The 20,142-nt window shown below is 42.2% G+C and overlaps 1 protein-coding gene across 2 annotated transcripts in view; it reads left to right on the forward strand.

Moving 5' to 3' along the window:
- The first annotated feature begins 237 nt into the window (after nucleotides 1-237).
- cpamd8 (C3 and PZP like alpha-2-macroglobulin domain containing 8) overlaps nucleotides 238-20,142 on the forward strand; it is a 43,762-nt gene continuing 23,857 nt past the window's right edge. For both annotated transcript variants that reach the window (XM_083911638.1, XM_083911639.1), the window contains exons 1-27: nucleotides 238-1,014; nucleotides 2,992-3,143; nucleotides 3,763-3,785; nucleotides 4,455-4,620; nucleotides 5,124-5,176; nucleotides 5,769-5,786; nucleotides 6,430-6,484; nucleotides 6,728-6,841; nucleotides 7,209-7,293; nucleotides 7,503-7,611; nucleotides 7,785-8,012; nucleotides 8,143-8,313; nucleotides 8,421-8,549; nucleotides 8,651-8,849; nucleotides 9,148-9,326; nucleotides 10,904-11,053; nucleotides 11,175-11,336; nucleotides 11,442-11,584; nucleotides 12,217-12,279; nucleotides 13,331-13,562; nucleotides 15,259-15,412; nucleotides 17,059-17,189; nucleotides 17,379-17,430; nucleotides 17,609-17,907; nucleotides 18,802-18,870; nucleotides 18,956-19,112; nucleotides 19,248-19,424. In XM_083911638.1, coding sequence (XP_083767764.1) covers nucleotides 929-1,014; nucleotides 2,992-3,143; nucleotides 3,763-3,785; nucleotides 4,455-4,620; nucleotides 5,124-5,176; nucleotides 5,769-5,786; nucleotides 6,430-6,484; nucleotides 6,728-6,841; nucleotides 7,209-7,293; nucleotides 7,503-7,611; nucleotides 7,785-8,012; nucleotides 8,143-8,313; nucleotides 8,421-8,549; nucleotides 8,651-8,849; nucleotides 9,148-9,326; nucleotides 10,904-11,053; nucleotides 11,175-11,336; nucleotides 11,442-11,584; nucleotides 12,217-12,279; nucleotides 13,331-13,562; nucleotides 15,259-15,412; nucleotides 17,059-17,189; nucleotides 17,379-17,430; nucleotides 17,609-17,907; nucleotides 18,802-18,870; nucleotides 18,956-19,112; nucleotides 19,248-19,424 — 3,556 coding nt within the window. In that variant the 5' untranslated portion in view covers nucleotides 238-928. The remainder of the gene's footprint in view (nucleotides 1,015-2,991; nucleotides 3,144-3,762; nucleotides 3,786-4,454; nucleotides 4,621-5,123; nucleotides 5,177-5,768; nucleotides 5,787-6,429; nucleotides 6,485-6,727; nucleotides 6,842-7,208; nucleotides 7,294-7,502; nucleotides 7,612-7,784; nucleotides 8,013-8,142; nucleotides 8,314-8,420; nucleotides 8,550-8,650; nucleotides 8,850-9,147; nucleotides 9,327-10,903; nucleotides 11,054-11,174; nucleotides 11,337-11,441; nucleotides 11,585-12,216; nucleotides 12,280-13,330; nucleotides 13,563-15,258; nucleotides 15,413-17,058; nucleotides 17,190-17,378; nucleotides 17,431-17,608; nucleotides 17,908-18,801; nucleotides 18,871-18,955; nucleotides 19,113-19,247; nucleotides 19,425-20,142) is intronic.

Consider the following 20,142-nt stretch of genomic DNA (forward strand, 5'->3'; position numbering starts at 1 on the left):
AAACAAATGCCTCGGTCCTTCATTTGAACGCTAAGACTTAACTGCATCTAAGCTCATTTACCACTTGGGGGCAGCAGATATCCGAAGAGGGGGGTCAGCGTTTCCCAACAAATCAGAAAAATAAGTGACTAATAGTAATCCTCCTTCAAGTGTTTGTTTTTTGTTTTGTTTTTTTGTAACCATGTTTTCATTCTTGTTATGTTTTTTCCCCAGCGCAACAGGAACTAGGTGTAGCTGCTAAATCTTCTGAGATGTCAGCTCAACCAGAAGTATGTGAAATGTGCAGGTAATTTATGGTGGTTTAAACAGCAGGCACCGTGCCGTTCCTTACACTGGGGGTTAGTCTGAGAGTCTTGCTCTTGCAGCACAGAAGTGAGAGGAGGCATTGAAGTGAATGAAGCGCATCCGGACGCCGATCGCCTCCTGACTCGCTGCTGAAGGAGAAGGAAAGAGAGAGAGAGAGATCCACCGACTTAAAATAGATCTCCAGGAGCTATCGAGGAAGCAATCGTTGCACGGATTTTTACATGTCAAACATTGCTTTACAGTGACATTTCTGCTCGCTGAAGTGGGAGGACGCTTACAATTTGTAATGCTGAAATATGAGAGAACGGAACCGGGGCGGGTGAAGGCACATGGGAGAGGACTGGCCGTGTACTCGGGGCTCTAAAAGGAAGAAAAAAAACAAAAACCCGATTTGCTTGAAACTGGATTTGTCGAAGTGGGATGATTACAAAAAGTTGATCTTTGGTTCCGGACGAAGCTCTGCACACCAACCATGCCCACCAGCCTCAATGGATAGATAGACTGAGAGAGCTACAGACACAGACTGTTAACATTTCATTTAACTTCTCATTAGAGTGAAAGATCCCAAACTCCTTCAGAGGGGAGAGTCGATATCCAGCAGATCTCGGTTACTGGGGCCAAAATGTGGCGGGTGTCTCTGACAGCTTTGAGTCTTTCATGGACTTTGTTCATCTGCAACGTGAGCAGAAGTTCTGCACAAGACAGACAGTAAGTAGCCAGTGTTGCATGTGTTGTCTTTGAAGAGCTCCAATGCTCCAATGCTCTCAATCTAATCTTTAAAGTTCACCCACAAGTATTTAAATAAGATGGAAAAGGTGTGTGGTCATAGCATCATTTGCATTTTAATTAAAATATAACATGTTATTGTAATTAATTTGTAATAGTTTCTGCATGATCAGACTGTCCCTAGTCAGTGAGATTGCCCTAATTGTTTGTGAATATGTGAGGATTTCATGTTATTACTGATGATGACATTGTACCATCACAACACCTTACCATTCATGTTTTTTCATTCACTACTGTGTTACTGGACCTGTGAGCAGTCACAAAGGGAACAATTGAGAGGCAGCCTGCTCTGCTGAATTTGCTGTGATGCCTGGAATACACCGTATATGCAACTTTTGGAGAAGTTTTCTCATGCCAGTTTAAATAATGAAAAATATTTTAAAAAACATGCTGTTTGACAGCAGCATATTTCACCCAATTCCTCCAGACCCTGAGGCAAAAGAGGCGAAACAGATTTTTGTCTAGTTGGTGCCATTGGTCAAGCTGCTGTCAGCTGCTTGGAGCTCAATCCTGACTTTGAAAGTTGTGTTAACAGTAAACAGCTCTTCCAGGTAGTCTGGTTATATGCAGTTAATTAACGAACAATATTTAAAATGGAATCTTTTTCAAGTGTTAAACAGCTCAGCTGAGGGTGAAATTTGAGCAAAAAGCAAAGGGCTAAGCTAATATTCTAACATAAAACCATGTGACTGAACTAAAAGAAAGAACGGACTGTTAAAGACTTCAACTAAAAAAAGAGAACACAAATCCTTCTCAGGCACTGACCGGCTCTCAACTGAGGACAAAAGTTGGGCAAAAACAATGAGAACTTGAGTACATCAAGCCATGTGACTGAAATAAGCATGGTCTCCACCACCTGATCCGGGCTCATCCAAGAGCTGGTTAAACTCACTGTAGATCAAACGCACACAGTCAATTTCCTCATATGATCTTCCTTCTCCCGAAGCCTTATTTTCCAGAGGATTTTCTCATGACTCTCTCTCAGGAACTGCAGTTGCCTACGGCTGTAATGCTGTAGTGCTGTAATGCCAACCACCTGATCCTTCTCTCAGGCATGCAATTGGGTTTGTGCTCGAGGCTTTGCTCACTCCTAATTTGTGTGATCTTCAGTTAAGTTTTCAGGAGGTGAACAGGCCTATTTTCCTTAAAAAATAGAGTTGAAATAGAAAAAACAAGATATTCAGGTATTATATCGTTTCTGCCACATGTGGGTGGCATAATCATTTTGGACCGGGTCTTCTTTTCTCAAGACAAGTAACTTTTTATTAATCAAACACAACACATCATTTGACGGAAGCTCTTATCAGTTCCTCCACATACCACTGAATTTACCCCGACCACACTATTGATAAAGTCATACAGGACCACACTGAAATGTGCTTTACATATAAAATGAATTATTCTGTAGTCCCTCAGCTCCAGATGGCATATTCATTCATCCAAATAAAACTTAAATTGGGCTTTTTTCCCCCCTAGCCTGTTGATAAGCATCAAAGAATGACCTTTGCTCTGTGACCTCAGTGACAGGCTCCTTCCCTCAATTAAATGTCAGAGTGACTGTGTGGAATCTCAGTCGTTATTTTTCAAAAACAGACGCCAAGGTTCTGTCAGAGGTGCCGGACCACCCAAAGAGAACACTAGAGCACAAAGCTCATTGGCCGACAGGTACTGTGTCCCTGGTAACTATTGCAATTAAACCTGATCTCGCTGCACAAATCCATGTGGAATGTCCCTGTTTGTATGTGTGTTTTGGTGGATGTGGATGTGGACGTGCGTGCGGGTCCGGGAGAACGCAAGACACAAATGTGAATTTATGCTAAGTTCACCGATATGACTTCTTCTCTCCTGCCACCACCTCTCCCTCTGTTTTGCCGCCTTGCTCTCCTGCTCTTCTCACAGGGGTTATTTAGTCGCTGCACCCTCGGTGTTTCGAGCAGGCGTGGAGGAGAGCGTGAGCGTAACCATCTTTAATGCAAAAGCAGAAACACGCGTCCAGGTGCAGCTGACGGTGAAAGGACAGACGGTTGCCCACAGCCACGGCTCAGTGCTCGGTGAGAACAAAGCTAAGGTTACACTGGCACAATGCATCACTTTTAGAGAGGGAGCTTGCACTAACAAGTTGAGCTATGAGACACCCCCTTTGTGTGATTTATTCAAAGGATGTAGAGATGATACACACATACATACACACACACACACACACACACACACACACACACACACACACAAATGCAGGCATTTAGACAGACAGGCTGGCAAAAACACAGACATAGATTGAAGAACACACAACGTGAGCCTGATTGACCTCTGTCCTCACTGTGTGCTCCTGACCAGCTATGCTTTTCATAGACATTATCTTTGATTGGAGGCATCAGTTCAGCCCACACCACCAGCCACTTAGTGTATACAGTGTGTGATTTGTTTGACAGCACCATTAATAGATGGTGCTTGCTGTACCTCAGAGTGGCATAGAGACAGGCTGCAGCTGGATTTCTTGCTAACCCAGGCTGAACACTTCCTGGCAAACTCCGTCTGGTAGCTCTCATAACTACTAGATATTAATAGTTTTTCACAGATGTGTAAGCAGATTTCTGAAAACTGAGATATACGTACATAAATACTCTAAAAATATTACCCCCACATTAAAATATCTCATTGTTTCTTTTTTAGACAAAGGCACCATCAAACTAAAGGTGAGTTAAACTGTGTGTTCAGCTTCATTTGTTTTCCCAGCAGTGTCCTACAGTACTTGTTGCATGTTGCTTTCCAGAGATGTTTAATATGCAACGGCACTGTTTAGTGGTGACAGCTGCACAGTAGTGAGAGTCTCTTGTCCGTTGTGTGCACATTCCTCAGGCAACATGCAAATCAACACTAACATTATTTGTAATGCAACATCTGTCTCTGCTCATTCATTGGAAATAAGGTAACAGCCTCAATATAATATGCAACAGCTGTTGACGTGCATGTATGGTCCGCCGCCCCCGAAGGCTGGAATAGATCAATCTAGTATACACAACTCGATTCTTCCCCTCTGTCTGTTTCTCTCTCTCTCTCTCTCTCTCTCTCTCGCTCGCTCTCTCCCCTCCCTGTAACCTCCACCCTCATTCTCGTGAAATAAAATCATGTGTAGTGTGCTGTGTTATAGCTTGGCATCTTCCTCTGGTGTTTAAATGTGGCTCTTTTGTTATGCTGTAACTTTTGTTCCATATAAAAGTATTAAAAGATTCAAATTCAGGTGAATTTTGTACAGCAGCCTCAAGGAAACATTTCAATCCTTCCCCCATTGACCTAATTTACTTTTGGTAAATCCAGCCCTGATCCTCTTTGTGTTTGCTTTTTTTGTGTGTGTGTGCCACCAGGTTCCTTCTGGACTAAGAGGTCAGGCCCATCTGAAAGTGTGGGGGAACCGTCACCTCACAGAGGGAGGTTACATCTTCCACAACTACACCACCGTCACAGTGGAGAGCAAGGGCACAGCTGTCTTCATCCAGACCGACAAGCCTGTCTACAAACCCAAACATAAAGGTTACCTCATAGTGCACCTGGTAGTTAATCAGTTAATCGCAGCACAGCAATGCAGAGAATTGAGAGGGTTTTGTCATAGAATCAAACCTGATTAATAAAATGAGTCCAAAGATGCAGACATGTTGCAACTGGGTACAAACAGACGATGGTGATGCTGATAGGTAGTATGGTGTATTCTGATTGGCAGATGGCCTCCCACTATAGAGCCAGGTCTGTTCTAACGTCTCTGCCCGTTAAAAGTAAAGTTTTTGTTGCCACTGTGCGCAATATTGCTAAAGTCTGACTTGCTGTTGCTCATGGGGGAATGTTTGGTCTCTGTTAATCATAAATAAATCATAATATAGTGCGGTATAGACCCACTCTATAGGGAAAGTGTCTTGAGATAACTTTCGGTATGATTCGGCACTATGAAGAAAATTGTCCTTGATAAGCCAGAGATTCATTGATCTGCTGTTCTTTTTTTGTTTTTACAATATTGTGTTTGTTTCTTTTTCTGACTTTAGTGTTCATCAATGTCTACACAGTCACCCCTGACCTGAGGCCAGTAAATGACAAGGTAATTGGAAATGTATGTTGCTTTAAAGGAAATAAAGTTGCACCGCTAAACTAACCTAAACTTAAAACCGTTAAATGCTATAAACATTACACACAACTCAAGGCAACCAGGCAAACAAACCATAAAGAACTGACTAATAGTCAAAATGAATAGGATATGTGTTAAAATATATATTGCAAAAATATTTTAACCTTATCACATCTGCAATAGAACAACATAGTATTTATCAAGTACATGCTTTTCCATCTCTAACTGTTAAATGAAAGGAAAAACCTGCTCGGCCATGAGTGCAGAGAAATGTACAGTTACCTATTTACTGGAGCCAAGCTTGAGCCATTTCTCTTGGAATGTTAGCAATGGCTCCAAATATACTGTGCAACTGTGCAGACAGACGGTTTATTGATGTTTGCAGCTATAAAGGTCTGCTGCTGGTACAGGGCAATACTCACTTTCACAGATGGATGATTGTTGGATAAGGAATGAGTGGGGAGAAGCGTTGGAAAGAGGCTTAGGATCCTCTCTTGGCTTTGCAGTTTGTTTCTGATTCATAATGTCTTGTTCTTGTCTCTCTCTCTCTTTTCATTTCTTGCAGATTGAGGCATATGTTTTGGTGAGTGGAGGCTGGCGGGACCACCCAGGGGACGGTGGCAATTTTAGTTCCCAGCCTGGTCGGAGATTACAGAGCAGAAGTTAGGGCAGCTCACCTAGATAACAGGGTGCTCTTTGGAACAGTACAAGGATAAACAACATGAAAGGAGCTTCTTCTCTTCTCGTCTCTTCACGTCTCTCGGTTTTGTCTTTATCAGTCCCCCCCACAACCCCCCACACACTGTCTCCCTCTCTCGTACTTACTTCCCTTGCTCATTTATTGTCTCTCTTCCCAGATCTTGAGTTGTTTTTAGGGCAAATAACACGCCACTGTTTCATAACAAGCTTCGGGAAGCCCATGCATGACTTGTAGCTAATGACAAGCACTTGGATGTTTTCTTTTACTACTCTCTTACCTGCAGTCTGTTTATCACCTGAGGAAAAGTTGTAAAACTATTTTGACAGTGATCTGTGACAGGAGCCAGGTCTCGGGGTCAAGTTCAGTTGAAGGAGTGTTAGACCTGACTCAACAATCAAAATATATGACATTGCAACTGTATACTAATGACAATATGCATTAATGACTAACATACACTAGTTTAACAGTTAAATGTGACATGTGTCATCTTAACCCTGGTTTCTGAACTTCTAATTTGATCCGTCAGGATCCAAGAGGATCCAGAATGGTCCAGTGGAAAAGTCTTAAATCCATCTGCTGTGGTGAGCCACATCTTCATCATGCATTTGTACCATCCTTGTGCAGCCTAGAAATTCACATTTCATTGCATTCTAATATTTTTACTGAAGTGATGAAATGTCTACTTTTGGGGACATGCACTGTAATTCTAGTACTGCTCATTTAACTCAGTCTTAAAAAGAAGTGTATGTGGTGGTCTGTATATGATTACTCACTGTCAAGCCCTCAAGCATCGAAGGTGTTAACTATATTTCTCTGTCCTATAGGCGTTGTGAACATGAGTTTCCCCCTGTCTGACCAGCCTGTGTTTGGAGAGTGGTTTATCTTTGTGGAGGTGCAGGGCCACACCTATAACAAGTCGTTTGAAGTGCAGAAATATGGTGAGTCCCTGAACTTAAAAGAGAGTTACGCACAGCTGTTAATAGCATTGTTTATCAAGGGTACTTTGTAGGGTAAATTTGCACTGTAATTCTTTTCTTGTGTTTTTATTTCTAGTTGAGATATTCTTCAGTGAATTGAAAATGAAAATCTTTGGAGCAAATGAAACTTCAAAAGCTCCATTTAGTGTTTCAGAAATGAATTTCACGTGATTCTGATTCTTTGGGAACGAGAAGAAGCTTTACGGCAATGAGTGTCATTATAGAAAATCATTCTTTTATGAAGAATGCCACTAATAAAGAGTACAAAACATAAAACACTGAAAATATAAAATGTAGCTGAAGTAATATTCTGTCACCTCCCTCACAGTGATGCCCAAGTTTGAGTTGATGATCGATCCACCACACTACATCCGTGATCTGAGCTCATGCGAGCAAGCTACTGTCAGGGCCAAGTAAGTCACTTTAAGTCCATCACAGAATATATTAAAAAAAAGTGCCCCTCGTCTTTTGTGAGGGGGACTTTTGTTTGGCTCCTCAAACATATCATGGTAATACATATAGCTCTGTTTTAATACATTCCTCCTGCTTTTTAGTTGCTTCTTGATTCACTGACCTTGGCTGCTTTGTAGATGCAGAGGTCTGACAAGTCAATGTTGTACAGGTACATGTTTGGGAAACCAGTGACAGGGAAGTTGACAGTGAATATGACAGTGAATGGAGTGGGCTACTACCGTCATGAGATGGGCCATCCTGTGATTAAAAACATGGAGGTCAGTTTATTTATTCCTGATACTGTGTGTTAATTTTCCTGTTTATGAATTTAATAGCAAATTCAAGGCTGCTATTACGATAAGATTGTTGATTGTGTTGTCTGAATTTTTAGTTAGGGCTTAATTATGTTACACACATTCACAATACCAGATCACTCCTCCCCTGTTCTCAGATCAAAGGCTCTGCCAACTTTAGCCTCTGTGTCAAAGACATGATGCCCTTGGATGTAGCCGATCACTTCAGGGGCACTGTGAGCATTTGGGCGTCCGTGACCAGCATAGACGGGAGCAGGCAAACCACATTTGACGATTCAACACCCATCCATAAACAGCTCATTGACATCAAGTACTCCAAAGACACACGCAAACAGTTCAAGCCTGGTCTGCCTTACAAAGGGAAGGTGAGGCAGCAAAATGTAACTTCTGAGACTGAAGATGTAGACAAAAACCTACTGTTTGATACATTTGGCTTTTATTGGTTGTCTGCTTTGTGTATTTTCCACCTACTGATTGTTAACTCTCTCCCTGTAGATTGAGGTGACCTACCCTGATGGTAGTCCAGCTGATGGGGTGAGGGTGCGTGTGAAGGCAGAGCTTACCCCCAAGGACAACGTCTACACCAGTGAGCTGATCTCCAAGGACGGCCAGGCCACCTTTGAGATCCCCTCCATCCCGACTGCTGCCCAGTATGTCTGGCTCGAGGTCAGTGGCTGTAGTGGCAGTAGTTTCTAGTGTTAGGTGCTGTAAACAAGGTGACGTGAGAAGGTAATCTTAAGCAAAACTTTTTCATTTTTGTGTGTTTTGCATAGACCAAGGTGACGTCCATTGATGACAAGACAGTAGGAGACCAGTACCTACCCAGCTACCTGTCTATCAGCAGTTGGTATTCTCCCAGCAGGTGTCACATCCAGATCCAGAGCCCCAGCGCCCCACTCAAGGTCTGTACTGTCATCTTTTCAGTCTAGATTTTATACCTCATAATGCCACAGTGTCATCAGCAATATGATGTCATCATATTTACATCTTTCTGTGTGCATAGGTCGGCCAAGAAGCAGAAGTTGCTTTCAAATCCACCTGTCCCTGTAACTTCACCCTGCATTATGAGGTGGCATCCAGAGGGAACATCATCTTATCAGGCCAACAACCAGCCAACCTGACCGCCTCGCACCGAGGAAAAAGGGCGACAGTCACCTTTGACAAGAACGTTCACACCACCCAGCTTCCTCCTTCTGCCTCTGGTAAGTATGTTTTCATCTCCTGGATTTTAAAAGATTTGGGATGTGCAGAAAAACTGTTTTCGGAGGCCTGTTGTGTTTTTTACTCAATGTGGTAGCAGTTAAAATATCAAAGCAGTAAGCCTAAAGAGGTTTTTTAGTAGTTTATCGTAGTAGCAGTCAGCAGGTCACTACTTTATGAAAGTGATTCCTCCTGTCTGTTCTTTTGATTGAGTGTAATACGATGTCCCAGCATCTTTATCACAGATGTCTTTAACATCAGAATACCAGACTGTAACCCCCTTTCCCGTTACTTTGCCAGGTGCTGCAGGCTCCTCCTCCTCCCAGGCCGAGATGGACAGCTGTGTGTCGTATCTACGTTTCCCTGTCAGCCACAGCATGGCACCGCTCAGTCGTCTGCTGGTCTACTATGTGAGGGAGAATGGCGAAGGGGTCACGGACAGTTTGCAAATCCCTATCCAGCCCGTCTTTGAGAACCAGGTTTGCATTATCTTGAAACATAAGGCTTCAATTTGCATTGTAAAAATAGTGTCAGGCCTATTCCCTGCTTTATCCTGCCCATTGGTTTACTACACACAGAATGGCTTTATAGTGATATATGATCTATATCAGCATTATTCACTACAACATCTTTATAAACTTTATTTTATCCAGAGAAATGCATTTTATCTAATATAGACACACATTAATATATTAAACCTATAGTTCCTCGTCCAAACACTGCTGTTCAATGTGACTTAATTATTATAAAAATAGCATTATTATGTAACAATTCATAAAAAAAACCTGTAGTCTGTATACATTTGGGAGCCAAGTCCAAGTATCCATGCACCAGTTCTGTCCACAGTGTAATGTCTGTAAACAAACAGCTGTGTTGGCCTGGGAGCGCTCCCCAGTTCCTGCCTGCATTAGGTGGAGTTAACTCCCTGAAGTATTTACAGCTCCCTGGTATGCCATTACAACACTCTGTGTGTGTGTGTGTGTGTGTGTGTGTGTGTGTGTGTGTGTGTGTGTGTGTGTGTGTGTGTGTGTGTGTGTGTGTGTGTGTGTGTGTGTGTGTGTGTGTGTGTGTGTGTGTGTGTGTGTGTGTGTGTGTGTGTGTGTGTGTGTGTGTGTGTGTGTGTGTGTGTGTGTGTGTGTGTGTGTGTGTGTGTGTGTGTGTGTGTGTGCGTGCGTGCGTGTGTGTGGAGGGGGTTGTGAGGGCATGACGAGACAGGGGCCATGCAAGCCGCAGGCAGATGAGTGGGGTCGTGACAGCAGAGGATGACAGGTTACAGAGTGGTGAAAGGAGGGCAGCGGAACCGATTAACAGGGCTAATTTGTGACTGCGCACCGCTGAAAAATAGTTTTGAAGTGTGAAAGTTTATGGCCGACTCTCACCATCCCTCCCTTTTTCAAAGCCTGTAGTTTTCCACTCCCTGTCTTTACGTTTCCCACCACGTCTCACTATTTTACTATACATGTGGTGAAGGTTCATATTTAATTAAATTTTTTCCTTCCTTTCCTCTGCTTCTGTCATTACTAATTGGTCATTGTTTTCACCCTTGTCACTCCTAATTACCTGAATAAGTTCACCTGGTCACTCCTTATTGACTTATTTTCATATCTTTCACCTTCACATGTGTCATATATGCTTTGTACTCCCTTTTATATACATACAGTACGTGCACAATTCTTTTATTTATGATTCCATGTATTCTAATCTGATGTCCGTGATTACCTCAACTTTTTCTCTTCAATCTTCTAGTTAACACTCAAAAACTGATGATTGTCCACTGTACATGATACCGACGTTGCTTCTTAATAACTATAAGGCAACACTGCCAGCTAGTGCTGAAACATTTAGCCAGTTAATTAAAAGATCAACAGAAAATGAACCAAAAACAACTTTAGTAATTTATTCATTTATTCATTGTCGTTTATCAGGAAAAAATGTTGGTTCCAACTTTTTTAGAAAATTGGCATTTGGCACTATTTTTTGATGATTCATTAATTAATTCATCTAAAAATGTATCTTTTTAATTTTATTGAAAACAATATTGTGGTTTTGGTTGCAGGTTACTGTTTCTCTGTCGGCTAATGAGTCCCTGCCTGGGGACCCTGTGACCCTGCACGTCCGAGGAGAAAAAGGCTCCTGTGTGTGTGTGGCCACAGTGGATAAGAGCCTTTATCTATTAAAGCCTGACTTCCAGCTCAGTCCAGATAAGGTTGGTCCTAAGTTTACAGTGATATTTCACTATCACGACATCCACCAATGTGTCTCAATCTTTTTTTAAGTCTTACCTAAGTATTATTTAAATCGTAAATGAATGTGTTTCTTCTGGGCAGGTGTTTAAAGAGCTGACAGACTTTGACGTTTCTGATGCCTTCGGCATTCCTAAAGATGACGGACACTTCTGGTGGCCTGGGCTGTCATCAAAGAGACGCAGACGCTCCTCTGTATTCCCATGGCACTGGGACATCACCAAAGACGCACGCTTCGCTTTCTCAGTGAGAACACACACTTTGTTAAAGAACCCACAGTGATAAAAAAAAAAAAAAAAGTAATCATTGTGTGTGTGTGTGGGTTTTTATTGCTCTGTATGTTTAACACAGGAAACAGGGCTGGTTGTGATGACAGATATGGTGAGTTTAAACCACCGGCAGAGTGGAGGCATGTACACAGACGAGGCCGTTCCTGCCTTCCAGCCGCACACCTCCACCTTAGTGGCTGCCATGCACTCTCGACCCACAAACAGGTATAGGACCTGCTATAGAGAGGTCAGAGGCCGCCTCTGGGCATCAACAAGTGTCATCCTATTCCAACTGTGGTGTGGCTCTTAGAAAAGTTTTCTTAACGGATAAAATATAATTACTATTTAATAGACAAGCTTCCTCTCATAGACTGGTTTCTCCATTAAGGGTCCCTGTATTTGAGTTACTTATTCCACTCTGCTTAATGCCCGATCTTCCTACTGTGATCTTTGTCAGGACCACACACAGTTACTTAGGCATGTACTTTTCTGAAAACAAAAATAAACCCGTGAGAGAGCAAAAATTACTTGATGAAAGTAGTACGGAAGTAATAATGAAAATAAATACACTTTTAAGTATTTGTCATGCCTGTGTTGAATCAGGTTGAAATGAGTAATGTAACAAGAAAGAAGAAAAACATGACAAAATAAATTAGTTCAGTTGGTTTGTCTATAGTTTAGGTCTGCATTCCTTATTCTCACGAATTCCTCTCACTCAAGTGATGAACATTAAACACATGACGTGACTTAGAGATTGTCAGTGTGGAATTCAGAATAATACATTTTCCAATTATGGTGTTGTTTTATTGTGAGCAGCTGAAACCTTTTATTGATGTCAGCTTGTGTTTTGGTTGCAGAGCAGAGAAGTGTAGGCGTACATTTTTCCCAGAGACTTGGGTGTGGCACTGCCTCAACGTCAGGTATTTAAATCTTTGTATAAATATTTTGTGTGTGTGCGTGAGTGTGTGTGTGTGTGTGTGTTACATGCCTGTGGATAGAAATATCAGGTGCACCAGATTGTCTATATTATACGGGATTTAGTTATGATCTAAAGCATTTAGCGGAGTAGAGAAATGTAGTGGAGAATGGGAAGAGAAGGAGCAAACATACAAAAACATGCAAGGATGAAACAGACAGGAGACAAAGGGAAAGAAGAGGAGACAAGAGAAGGGTAGAACAGGAAGGGGAAAGAAGAAAGGTGTGATGAGAAGAATATAGATAAGTAATAAGTAAGGAGAGGGAGAAGATGGGATAAGAAAGGGGTAAAGAGTGAAGATGAGTGAAGGGAGTAAGAGATGAGGGGAGTGAGACGAGGAAAGGTGCAAGTCAAGCCTGATGTTCCATCACTCCAGCAGCGTCCAGCTACCCCCCCTCCCATCCCCCCGCCTCATTTAAATTGGGCGATCTTGGAACGGACTGTCACTTTCTCAACAGCTCCTTCTATTCATTTTCAGCCAATATAAATGAACTGCCCATAGATTTCCATATGCTTGATTCCTTTGGATGGGACTTCAGCTCTGCCTAATTTCCTGTGAAGTCCAAAGCTCTGATTTCCCTTAAAAGTCTATTAAAGTGGATTTTGGGCAACTTTGATCAAAAGGACGGGGGTACATGGAGTTTTTCAAGTTTATTATGTCCTGCAACAGTTTGCCAAGACCAACATTGAATATGCGTTGCCAATAATGAGCTCAGTCCGTTTCATCTAGAGAAACAGATCAGGGCAACACCTGACTGTCCCTCACACCTATCCATTTAAGAGTGTTTGCTGTAGTTACAGTGGTGCAGATGTTGATGTTGACACAGGTGTTACTAACATAAAAGTGATCTACAGTGACTCATCAAGCCCTTCCTTGTAGTCTGTGCCTTTTTATTGCTTGCGTTCTATAAAATCATGAAAGGATGCTAAAAATGTTTTTAATTCACTCTCCAGCTAAGTTTGCCTGTCAAGTTCTCAAGATGTGTCTCTTACAGCTCTGAAACAGGGGAAGCCGAGCTACGATTGGATGTGCCAGATTCAATCACCACATGGGTGACAGAAGCTGTTGGCCTGTCAGAGGAAAAGGGGTTCGGCTTAGCAAAGAGAGCGGAGCTTCGTACCTTCAAGCCCTTCTTTGTTGATTTCACGTTGCCCTACAGTTTAATCAGAGGGGAGCAGACCAAAGTTCCCCTCACTGTCTACAACTACCTGCCAACTTGTTCTGAGGTAAGATGATGAACGAGAGGGCAGATGGACAGGAAACAAGTTATGTTTTCACAGCACAGCATATGTGCTATAAGGTGCTATCAACAGCTGCCTTCGCACACTACAAACATTTTTGTGAAGATGATGAGGGCACCACTTCTTTACAGTGATAGAGCTTAAAGGGCCATACTCTCATAACTTGAATTATCTTAAATTAACTAACCATTTTCTATGGATTAGTCCAGTGGTTCCCAAATTATTCCCTTCAAATATTATTTTTGTTATAGTGCCCCGAGCCACCCAACCCTTTTGTTTTGATATGTTTGAAGACATAATATAAAACAAACTTAATGTAAATGTTACTGTTTTTTTTAAGTTAGTGAAACATTAAAAACACACAATAAATTAACAATGATATGATAAATCTTGCACCACCCTCGGTTCGTCCTCAAGACACCCCAAAGTGGGTGAAGTAGCAGATTATCAACCATCCATTTCTGCCACTTACATACAGGTAAACAGGTCCAGATCACGTTCATTACATTAATTATATCATTAGGAATTATTGTTTTATATACTGCTGGAAGATTCTCTAACATACCATAGAGACCGTATTCCATCATACTTTCATACTTGTTTGATGGTGATACAGGTATTAAATTATATTCTATGTGGTATTAAAAAGTCTAAAAAGTAATTAAATTAACTTACGTGTGCGTTACTGGTCTAGTGCCTTGCTGTCAAGTGAAAAGAAGTCGCTGGCAACTTCATATGTATCAGAGAAGACACTCTGAAAGTCTACACCCTTCCTGGAAGGAAAGTGGGACTTGGCATCAACAAGGAAAGGGCATGGGAAATTGACAAATCAAAGTTGTCAGAAAAAGGGGTTAAATTGCTAAACCAAATAATAACGGCAAAAAAGTGTTATCTGATTTTAATGACTTGTCTTATGCAAGTGTTAAGTCTCAACACGTAGCTTTTCGTAGTGTTATGACTTGAGTAGGGACCACTGTGATGGCCCTTTTTTTTTTTATGTCTACGTTTCGTAGAACCGGGGGTGTGATGTCAAAACAATGTGATAAACGGGACTGTGCTTGTTATAGAATAACTATAGGTAGGTAGGGCCATGGGCACTGAGGAACTGGAACAGGTCCCCAAAGGAAGCGCTGGTTTGTAATGTGAAATTATGAGATTAGCCCAGAAGTATGTTCACTTTGAATGGCCCTCCAAACTCTGTCTTGGCCTTAAATGGGTCCATCCTGCGCTCCACACAGATGACATCATGATGTTTGCAGATGAGCCTGTTAAATGGTCTGTGCATGTGCTGCCCTGATGTCATGCTAGGTGAATATACAAACCAGAGTAGCCCTTCCTTTGATGTCCACTCCAGTAACATGTGATTCCTATATTTTCTCCTCTGTTATTTATGACTTGTGGCGTGTGGATAAAGAACAGTTAAAAGATCCCTCTGCATTACTGAGCCCTCTGTGAAAATTGGACAATGAGTAGAACTTAATCCTTCAGGGAGCTTGAGAAGCATGAGTCAGTCAGCATGGAAAATTCACTATGTGATTTAAAAATTCTCCCTCGCTTTCTGAGCTTTGAGGAGAACACGCTATATGAGGGAGGGGCGTGCCGGCAGAAATGATGTCACTGCAGCCTGTCAGAGAAGATCAATTGCCTCTGATTTGTCTCTTCCTCTGCTCCCCTCTCACAGGTTCATGTGAAAGTCTCAGTTCCGAAAGGCATAAAGTTTGTTGGCCACCCTGGAAAGCACCACCTTACCAGGAAGAAGTGCGTTGCTCCTGGAGAGGCTACACCTACGTCCATCGTATTGTCTTTCACTGAACTGGGGTCTGCAAACATCACAGGTAGTCAAGTCAAGTCCATTTATTTATATAGCACATCACATGTCACAAATCACAAATTCGCCTCAGGGAGCTTTACACCTGTACAGCATATGACACCCTATGTCCTTTGACCCTCCATTTGGTCAAAAAGGAATGAGGATTCTTGATTTCTATATTGTATTCCATAATTACTACTACTTTAATGAAACCTGGTGGAAGAGTGTAGCATGGGCCAAGGAAGAACTAATTACATTTTGGAGCAGATCTGAATCACAAGACGGATACACAAATCATTTTTCATTTTCATTAAAATTGTCTGCCTATAATTGTATAGGCAGGGTAGAAAGTTTTTAATGTTCTCTTGGTCCATGCACAGTTTCTCATAATGTCATGACATTTGCAAGGCAAAGTTCATAGGGCAAAAGTTGACCAGGTATTAGACATTTCATCCATTTGCACTACACAGAAATGAATTTTCTCCAGACATGCATTTTCACTCCTGGTCAGTATAATAGATGTAATGAATAGTTGTATTACTGTTAAAAATAGCAACAAAGCAACTTAATATTGACTTAAAGAAGTTAAGCAAATAAAGTTAAATTACTGCAACACTTTACGATCAACTATTCTTATATAACACAATCCCTGTCTCTTGATGAGAACAGAGGCAGGCTCAGCCTTTGTTTTCTTCAGTTTTGATGCTAATGTAAACAATAAGGATTACATTGTGGTGTGTCATAGAAAAAGTGTTATTTGAATTCTTAAGGGAAAAATAGGAGTCTTTCCCCAGGACGTCAGTGCCCTCAGTGTGATGCCTTACAAAAAGGCAAGCCTTTGACTTAAGTGAGCTCTGCTGGCCAAGGGGCTGAGCTGTGTGTGATCTGGTCACCCACCCAGAGTTATAAACAGTCCCCTCCAGAACGCATGTGAGAACAAAGCAGGCCAGCAATGGGGGAGCAACCAGAGCTGTGCTGTGACACTCAGTGGCATGTTGATGAGTTTGCAGGTCACTGGCGGTCAATGGGCCCCCCATGGCCCCACTCCTAGTCCCCTGGCCCCTTGTGTTTCCCTCTCAGTACACACACACAAAGAGACGCCACTGGCACAGGGCCACATTTCCAATGTGCTCCCCAGCAAGAGAACTGGGAGTCCTCTTACAGACATGTTTTCCTTTGTAACGTATGTTGATGTCCGCAAATGACACTAGAGATACAACCTTATCCAGGTATTAGTGACTTTTCAACTTCACAAAAAAAAATTCCAAATCCCTTGGCAATTTTCCAACATTGTTCTGATGTACGGTATGTTGACTATGACTTTGAAGTTCTTCATATAGGATAGGCCTCAATATCTAGATTGGCGTCTACAAAGGTCAAAACAATAACCCCCACATGTCATAACTACTCTTGAGAAGTACTTTGTAATGATATCTACTGTATAAACAAATAAGAAATGTCCCAAGTACCAAGCTAACTCTAGGCAGACTCATTTTAAAGGCTTGCCCCTCAGCATGTTACATACTGCATATAGATGTGGACAATAACTCAAACCTAGCGACTGGCTAGGTACAACACTCCACAGACATATGAGACAACCAAAGGGGTGACATTGTGCTGTGACATTATTGAAATATGGAGAGCTGATTCTGTTCTCTGCTGCCCCGATAGCCCGTGCTATTGCCTACAGTGAACCAAGCTGCTGTTCAGATGGACTCCAGACAGGAAAAACGGGAAACGACGTGGACGATAGGAGGACCCCAATAGGCCTGGATTTTGTCCGCAGGACTGTCCAGGTGGAGGTAAATGAGCTGATATTGAGCTTTAAATACTTCATTTGTTTATTGTATTTATTCAGTATTAGGTTTGAATTGTGTTGGGATAATCTGTTAGAACCTTTTTTTTCTTGATTTATCCCACTTTTCCTCTTTCCTTCTCTTTCATGTGGCTCTCTTTCTCTACCTCTCTTGCCCTCTCCTCCCTTCTTGTAGCCAGAAGGCCTTCCCAGGGAATACACCTACAGTGTCTTCTTCTGTCCCAATGGTCAGTTTGGATATATTTTCCTGAGATATAAGTTTTAATAATTTGTCAGGAGACCTATGGGAGAGCATAGTTTTGTGTCATTTCCCTGATTAAATCCCTAAACTGTTGTATTCATAATGTCAATACCAGTGCTCCATAACTGCTGCCAGTTTAGTGTATTTAATGTTTCCATTCTCAGAGAGAATCCACATTTCCACCCCCAACAAGTATGAGTATCAGTATGTGAAAAAGCCAGCCAAGATGAACCAGTTCCAAGTGGCAGTGAAGACCCACAACGATGCCCATTTTGCCCTTTCTGCAAGCCCCCATGACAGTGCAGAGATGCTAGAGATCGTACTTGGGGGTAGGCAAAACACTCGTTCTTGGATCTCCTTGGGCAAGATGGGCGAGCCCCTGATCAGTGCCGCCACACCAGGCATCCTCTCCTGGGACGAGTTCCGCAGCTTCTGGATCAGCTGGAAGGGAGGCATGATACAGGTAAGGACATAAAGGAACTGTGGAAGAAAGTAGTTGAACAATACAAATTAAGTTCTAATGCTTTGGATGTACAAATTCAATCTCCAGTACTGATGCTCCTGTTTGTCAAGGATTGGATAAATGTATGTATTGGTTTTGTGCGATGGATTTGGCAACAAGTGATGGACTGTTGAGTTGGTAAACAGAAGAGCCGACAGAAGGATGAAATATCCTGCACCAACAAGTGCAACATATTTGTGTTCAGATCATAAGCGGATGCTCCGCCTCCGACACAAAGAGAACAGAGTGAAAAAGACTCAGCAGGCCATGGGGTCTGTGTGTTAGGAGGACTGGCGCCACTTTTACTGGCATGTCTCCCTGTAAGGTCACGCTTAACAGGCTGATGTCACTGAGGACACTCAGTGATCCATGGCCTGGTGCTCGCATGGCACTCTCTGACTGGCACACTGCTCCCTAGTCCCAGCATTAGCCTTGCACCAATCAACAAAGGCAGCAGTTAAAAGCATGCGTATTAGAGCCCAATAGGATTCATTTATTTTCTTGGGGGCGATGTCATTTTGGGTTGAATGAGCTGTGGGGCTCGGCCTTGCATGGTCTTTGGTTTAATGTGATTACACAATGAAATTCTAGTACCAGAGAGGAAATGTGCTCTACATGGGTCTGTTTGCATGTTTGTGATTGTGTGTGGGAGGTGAGTGAATCACACTGGCATCACCAACACTTGGCAGAAGGACATTATTAGTGCTCACCATGAGGGAGTCCAAAAAAAGCACCAGTTGCTTTCTAAAGTGGGTTCACTGATTTGTAATGTTTTCTCGTTGACTACTATCTATTTGTGTACTATTCTGTGTATTCAAGTGTTTGCCTTTAGCTTGTCTACATTATTCTCTCCAGGTGGGCCATGGCTTACATCCATCCAATGAATCAGTGATCCTCCAGTGGGCAGGCCAAATCCCTGGACAGGTTTGACTCTTTTATGGCATTTATATAGTAGTTGCAGTAATTTATCTTTATGGATAATAATAATAATAAATGTTTATTCATCCAGGTGCACCACATAGGCTTCTCAACAGGCTGGGGATCAGTTGGAGAGTTTAAGATCTGGAGGAAGGAAGACTCTGATGAGAACCATAATGAGGCCTTCACTCTGGGGGTCCCACACAACATGGTGCCTGGATCTGAGAGGGCCACAGCATTTATGATTGGTAAACATTGTTTTGTGGGCATGCATATATGTATTATTATGTGTAAGAAGCATTTACTTATATATTACATTCTATGTGCATTCTTAAAGCCATAGATCAGTAAATCGTATGTGTGTTTGTGTGCACTTGTATCAGGGGATGTGATGGGGCCAACTCTGAATAACCTGGACAAGCTGTTGCGGCTGCCCTTTGGATGTGGGGAGCAGAACATGATCCACTTTGCCCCCAATGTCTTTGTTCTCAAGTACCTGCAGAAGACCAGGCAGCTCAGCCTTGAGGTTGAGAATGAAGCAACTGACTACCTGCTGCAAGGTAAAAAAACCTGCAGCACAATCACATTCTGGTTTTCACAAAATGTTGCACCCTTAGTCCAAACTTTTATTGCAGACCTTTCCAAGTGGTTTAAAGATGAGCTCCTCACTAAGCTTTAATAAGACTCTCTGTTGCTCTCTTTGTCTTTTATTCTCTGAGTTTTACATGTTTCTGTCAGGGAAATATGGGTTTGAGTTGTGTAAATTAACTGTTGATTTCTTGTCTTTTAATATTTTGTTCTCCTGATATACCCACTGTAATGTGGTTTGAATACGATGTCCAGCAAAATAAATATATTTATTAGAAGCTGAGCCCTTACATGTTCACCCGAAGATGCCCTGCATTCCCGAAATCCTGCTGACCTACCTTCAATTAGCTTGCAGCTCGTCCGGCCCGACTTTGCCCAAGTGACTTAATGCTGAGCGGAAGGAAAGTTTTCTAATTGTTGGCAAGGTGAAAACTGTTGTTGGGTTTTCTGGAAACTATTGGAGTGAAGTTTACCTTGGATAATTGATTTTGTCTGTGGAACTGTAGATCTCTTGACAGAGGAGCCTTGGCTTTGGCTGGCACTAAATACTTTGGATCATGGAAAGGAACATGAAGCTGGATGCTGTTACTCAAAGTTACCCAGACCAACTTATTCTCCACCCCCTCCATTCTCTCCTCTTACCCTCGCAAAGACTCACTCACCTTTAGTAACTCTTGTTAGACTTATTTT

Source organism: Echiichthys vipera (genome assembly GCF_963691815.1).
Source record: "Echiichthys vipera genome assembly, chromosome: 3".
Lineage (NCBI taxonomy): Eukaryota > Metazoa > Chordata > Actinopteri > Perciformes > Trachinidae > Echiichthys > Echiichthys vipera.